The sequence below is a fragment of the Oncorhynchus kisutch genome, linkage group LG11 (genome assembly GCF_002021735.2).
Source record: "Oncorhynchus kisutch isolate 150728-3 linkage group LG11, Okis_V2, whole genome shotgun sequence".
NCBI classification, from domain to species: domain Eukaryota; kingdom Metazoa; phylum Chordata; class Actinopteri; order Salmoniformes; family Salmonidae; genus Oncorhynchus; species Oncorhynchus kisutch.
Window position 1 is genome coordinate 11307504 of NC_034184.2, and position 6248 is coordinate 11313751.

Here is a 6248-nt window from a genome sequence, read left to right on the forward strand (position 1 = left end):
CCCACAGACAGGTAGAGGAATCCATTTAGACACCCCTTAACTATTCTCCCTCAGATGATGTCCTTTGTATCCATTCCTGACATTATTTAATATGAGTGTTGTTGTATAATGTCAGAACAGTGGACAACTCGTTATTGGATGAAACTAGGACTGAATCCAAGCTGATGTGGGACATTCTGACATTCTGACATTCCAAACTCCACTTAGAGGTGATCCTTGGACTAAATTCCACCTTGTCATCAATTAGTATGTAAAAATAATTAAATACAGTTAGTGTACATTCTAGCTGGAAACAAATATCTCCAAGTAAATGTTCAGAGTGCAATTTGTTAAATTCTCCTTCCCTTTCTTCATAAATAGAAATGGCCTTATTCTATGTCACCGAGTATGACATTCTCTCAGTCTGATATCTGAGAGAGAGAAACGTATTCATAAATGTGCCTCATTGACAAAAATTGTGTAACTTGGGAGTTCTGAAACCCTAGCCGGGTACTGGCTATGGCCCTTTGGAATGTGCTGGCTCTAACTGAACAGAGATCCTCTAGCTGGCCAGCCCCCTAAAGAGCTGGCTCCAAGAGGTCCTGGGAATCCCAGCGTAGCTAGTGCTGAATCAGTCCTATACACTCTAATATTCTAAATAAACATTCTTTAGTTCTTTGAAGGACTTCCTCAGTTGTGACACTCAATGTTCGATTAATAACAGAAGTCGGTGCTAATCCAAATGTGAATTTATTTCAATTTTCAAAAAGTGCAAAAGCATGGTGGTAAATTTTTGCACACCGGCTGAATGCGAACATAAGACATATTTAAAAAACATAACAGTCAACACGCTTTGGGGGTGTGGGGTTACAGTCAAAACAGTCTGTGCGACATTCATAAATAAAATGAATATAAAAAAGATGCAGTATGTGACAGGCAGCGGGCCAGGACAAAACCTCAACAGCAGATTTGTGTTTCTATGATAACCAAGCCAATGGTAGATGACTTATGCGTTCACCAAGGTGACAAACTCTGTGGAAACAAGGAGGAAACAACAACAGTTATTGCAGTGGCAGGTCTTGATGAGATCTCTTAAAAAATGCACCTCATAAAATCCTCATTCCTACATGGCATTTAAAAGTAGTTATATGTAACTAGTAGTTACACGATTCATAAAAGCAGTTACTTGTTATTTTTAGGGGTACTTTCATATCCAATTTATATCCAATTGGATCTTGGTCTTGTCCCATTACTGCAACTCCCATAATGACTCAGGAGAGGTGACGCTAGAGAGCCATGCGTCCTCCGAAACACAACCCTGCCAAGTCACACTGCTCACTTTAACCCGGAAGCCCTGCGCAACGTGTCAGAGGAAACACTGTACAGCTGGCGACCGAAGTCAGTGTGCATGCGCCTGGCCTGCCACAAGGAGTCGCTAGAGTGCGATGGGACAAGGTCATCCCTTGTAGTGACGCCTCAAGCACTGCGATGCAGTGCCTTAGACCGCTGTGCCACTAGGGAGGCCTAGTTACTTGTTATAGTTACTTGGCCAATTGAATAGGGTAAAGTACATAGTTGCTAGTTTGATAGTTTAATTGAAATGTGTAAAAGTGATTTGTTTACCATCTACTCCGATCATGCCATCACCATCAACATCTCCTGCTGCAAGGAAGGCCTTGGTCTCTTTTTCTGTCAGAGCTCTGGCACCAGCAGAGAAGGTCTGGAGGAACAGCCTGGAGAAAGAGGAGGAGGGTGGAAGAGAGGGAGGGAGAGAGGGAAAGAAGGAGGGAGGAAGGGAGAGCAAGAGGGAGGAAGGAGGGAGGAGATAGGGAGGGAGAGAGGGAGGAGGCATTTTTTGAAAATGGTGTGCTATTTTCCTATGTGAATTCATGACTTTTGAATTCATTAGTTGAATAAAAATGCATTTAACCCTCGAATTGACTCTTGGATCTATTTTAGTTGAAAATATTTACATTTCTGGCCTCAGAATAGTCAGAAGGGAATAGCCCAAATATGGAGGTTACTGGTGTTCATTTCAGTTGAAGGGTGTGTTTATGTTACCCCTATGCAATCAAATGAATATGGGACTTGGTGGGTAGAGAGCAAGGAATAGTCAAGATATGCACTGGTATTAATTTCAGTTTCAAGGCTAGTGTTGCGTTGTACTGGACAGTAACGTAGCCTTTGACAACTGAATCAACATGAGACTTACTTGAGCTCATCCTCCTCAATGAAGCCACTCTTGTCCTGGTCAACGAAGTAGAAGGCTTTCTTCAAATCCTCAGCAGACTTTCCGACCAGGCCAACCTTGGTGAAGAACTCCTTGTGGTTGAAGGACTCAGCAGCTGTGAGGGATAAACACAGTGGTCATTTCAACATCACAACCTGCTCATGGATGATTAAACCTGGTCAATATGGCCCCTTTCACTTTCACTGACATTGGTTGTCATAAATCAATTAAGTGTAGCACACCTGCACTATGCTTGAGGGCAGCAGCGATATCCTCATCCTTAAGCATTCCCTTGAAAGCCATTTTTAGATTCTGAGAACTGGAGAGAGAGAAAGTGAGAGAAGAGAGAAGAGAGCGAGAAAAACATTTTCGAAGTCCTGAACATAAATATTTAACAGTAAATACATAGACTATCTTTTGACTGATAACCACAACTGTCAAGAAAACTGTCTTAGGCTTATAGATATACCTTTTTTCAAAGGTTCTTTAATTAATTAACCAATTATTTAGTTGATTCATGGATTTAAATGGATAAGAAATAGCATTGGTTCTGTTTTATCTGTATCCTACAAGTTTACATTCCAAACTTAGCTCCTCTGTGCTCAAAGGCAGAGTGCCCCAATGCAAGAAACTACAGTAGGCCAGCACGCATACAGTAGTATGCTGTGACCCATGACCTTTAGCTCTGCTAGACCTGTTTCTATTCTGTCTCTCAACCATTCACACACAAAGATTCCCATAGGACTTTCACTGTCATGAAAGTCCAGCCATGGTATTTTAGATTGAGAACAAGCATTGGTTTAGAAATAAAGATTGAGTAAGACATGTCTGCCAGCGACAGTAAGTCTTTTTTAGAGTGGTCCTCGAACTGACATTCCCCGTGAGCCAAAAACATGGCATAAGTCCTCCATCTCCATCTCTCAGGTAAACGCTTGAAGTCCCATATTTATTTTATTTTTTAAAACTCCAACTCCAAACACATTCCAGATAGAAACGTTTCCCTCTTCATTTTTACTGAATGTATTCCGTGGAGGTTGTAAATAAAGATCTTTGCGTGTTGTTGAAAACCATTGGTGGTCAGTAAATTAGAACATCAGTCCGATTGAGGGAACTCACCTTTGGAAGATTAGTGGCGAGGAGGCAGTTGTATCTCAGTGTAGGGCCGGATGAAGCAATTCTCCTTTAGCTCTCACATTATATACTCTCGCCCTTCAAGGTGTAACGCACACCATATGCTTAGGGTTAGTTTTGGAAAAATGTGTCTAGTAGTCAAATTGTGCTATTTTTATCCTTTCAACTAAGGATATGCATGCAGTCCTTGGTGAAACGCAAGGCGTGCATTTTTGGGCTCAAGCTCATCTACTCATTCAGCTGCATGTTGGAGGTAAAATGCCTGCAATGCATATTGGTTTTGTAATATGACCCCTTATCTGCAACCTCAGTGAGTTTCTGAATGTGTAGAACAAGTCTTACATCATAAAACAGATATGAACCATTTAGTATATGTCAAATCACATCATTTAGTTTTATATGATTTATACACAAATGTAACTGTTTTAAGCTAGTGTACATTACAGTATTAACCATTATGGATACTAACATCTCTGTTTGCCGCAAATTGATATATTCATGTGATGTAGGCCTCAATTTTATACTTCATCATTCTTATGCTAGACGATATTGTGGTTGTTGTACTTGTAAACAATATAAATCACCTACATACCAGCACAGTCTCATTTAAAAATGTTAAAAGTTGCTGTTGTTGTTGATAGAAACATAGACATAATCTTCTTGACAGTTGAAATGTTCCAAAGTTATCAGTTTATAGCAAGAAACTTAATCCCTCGTCTGCCCTTCATATAATCACGAGGAAATCACCTGGTTTGGATGATCTACTGCAGTTGGATACACATGAGAGGAATATAGAAGTTTGTTGACTTGACTCCTTACCCTGAGCTACATGCTCATGTAAGGCCCAGCCTGTCAATGACATGGCATGGATACATCACAGTGTCGTACGAAGACAGGTGCTATATAATTTATGGTCAAACCCAGATACAGTATATGTATATACTTTCCATCAGAGAAAGACAGCTGCAGGCGAGGCAAGGGTTATACCAAAGACTGTTTATTTGTGTTGGTTTACAATATCATATTTTCCTTTGTCAAAACTACCTCAAATTATACTACTAGTACTGACAGACAGAGGCTGGACCAACCCAAGAAGGCGCTGAGCAGATTCACACAGACCATGTACAGCTTGTATTCAAATTGTTAAAATACATATCTTCCTCCTCTTCATGTCTTTATGAAGACATGACAAGGTTGGAGAACTCTGATAGAGAGACAAACAAACCAAAAATGAAAATGTGCTCATTAACCTTCAATATGCAGAATGTAGAGATTGAATTACTTTCCAACCTACATTCCAAACTAGGTTTCTGATCCAGTGTGACGAGCCCCCTTGGAGAAGTTCTGGAGGAAAAGCCTAATACACACACACACACAAGCATGAAACACAAAACATTAAAGTAGTATTGCATACAGTACACTATACAGCATAGATTTGTGTTTTGATTGTATCCATCTAACGGATCAGAAGTACTTGTATTAGGCATCAATTGTTGAGAAACTAAAGAAAAATACTTCTTAGTGTGATATCTGCTTAGTATCAGCTGCTGTTTTGATCATGGGTTCAAGTATGTTATATTGAGACTCAACTGTAGATCGTCCTGTTCGATGTAGCCACTCTTGTTCTGGTCCAGGATCACAGAAGATCTTCTCAATCTCAGGGGGAGACTTCTTGGACAATCCCACCATCGCAAAAAAACCTATTTGGGCTGAAGGAGTCGTTTGCTAATAGCAGAATGGACAATGCAAAATGACAAGTGACCAAACAAACCGCTGACGTTTGAAGTTATTAGTTCATATCTCACAGAGTTTCCTTTTCATTGGACTTCTTGAGTCTTAATATAAACACATTTGTGAAGCCACAATCATATACACAAAGATATACTGCATTCATGAGACCCTAAGATAAAAATTCTAATAATTTTATTGGTCAATTGCAAACAAGGTCCAAGCCCCCCCATCAATAGGCACACCATACCCCATAATGAAAAGCTAATTTATATAAAAATAAAATAAAAATGGAAATATCTAATTTGTGTGCTTAGGGTCGTTGTCCTGTTGGAAGGTGAACCTTCACCCCAGTCTGGGGTCCTGAGCGCCCTGGAGCAGGTTTTGATTAAGGATCTCTCTGTACTTTGCTCTGTTAATCTTTCCCTCGATCCTTACTAGTCTCTCAGTCCCTGCTGCTGAAAAACATCCCAACAGCTGCCACCACCGTGCTTCACTGTAGGGATGGTGCCAGGTTTCCTCCAGACGTGAAGCTTGGCATTCAGGCCAAAGAGTTCAACCTCGGTTTCATCAAACCAGAGAATCTCTTTTGTCATTGTCTGAGTGTCCTTTAGGTGCACTCCAAGTGGGCTGTCATGTGCCTTTTACTGAGGAGCAGCTTCTGTCTGGCCACTCTACCACAAAGGCCTGATTGGTGGAGTGGTGCAGAGATGGTTGTCCTTCTGAAAGGTTCTCCCATCTCCACAGAGGAACTCTGGAGCTGTCAGAGGGACCATTGGGTTCTTGGTCACCTCCCTTACCAAGGCCCTTCTCCCCCGATTGCTGTTTGGCCGGGCGGCCAGCTCTAGGAAGAGTCTTGGTGGTTCCAAACTTCTTCCATTTAAGAATGATGGAGACCACTGTGTTTTTAGGAATCTTCAATGCTTCAGAAATTCTTTGGTACCCTTCCCTAGATCTGTGCCTCGACACAGTCCTGTCTCGGAGCTCTATGGACAATTCCTTCAACCTCATGGCTTGGTTTTAGCTCTGACATGCACTGTCTTTCTGAGGGACCTTAAATAGACAGGTGTGTGCCTTTTCAAATCATGTCCAATCAAACAGGTGGACTCTAATCAAGTTGGGATGCACCTGAGCTCAATTTCGAGTCTCATAGCGAAGGGTTTGAATACTTATGTAAATA

General features: G+C 41.1%; 1 protein-coding gene across 1 annotated transcript; it reads right to left on the reverse strand.

Moving 5' to 3' along the window:
- Positions 1-713: 713 nt before the first annotated feature.
- On the reverse strand, positions 714-3438 carry LOC109900028 (parvalbumin-2-like). The gene is made up of 5 exons (XM_020495746.2): positions 3326-3438; positions 2452-2528; positions 2192-2324; positions 1603-1712; positions 714-1011 (listed from the first exon to the last, which is right to left on the reverse strand). The coding sequence occupies exons 2-5, from the start codon at positions 2510-2512 to the stop codon at positions 986-988; spliced, it is 330 nt and encodes a 109-aa protein (XP_020351335.1). The 5' UTR covers positions 2513-2528; positions 3326-3438; the 3' UTR covers positions 714-985.
- Positions 3439-6248: the final 2810 nt, after the last annotated feature.

Excerpts from the sequence above, each read along its gene's own strand:
- LOC109900028 (XM_020495746.2), bottom strand. The coding sequence starts at position 2,512 with ATGGCTTTCAAGGGAATGCTTAAGGATGAGGATATCGCTGCTGCCCTC. Across the intron at positions 2,325-2,451 it reads TGCCCTCAAGCATAGTGCAG|CTGCTGAGTCCTTCAACCAC; the intron begins GTGTGCTACACT and ends TATCCCTCACAG. Across the intron at positions 1,713-2,191 it reads ATTGAGGAGGATGAGCTCAA|GCTGTTCCTCCAGACCTTCT; the intron begins GTAAGTCTCATG and ends CTCTTTCTCCAG.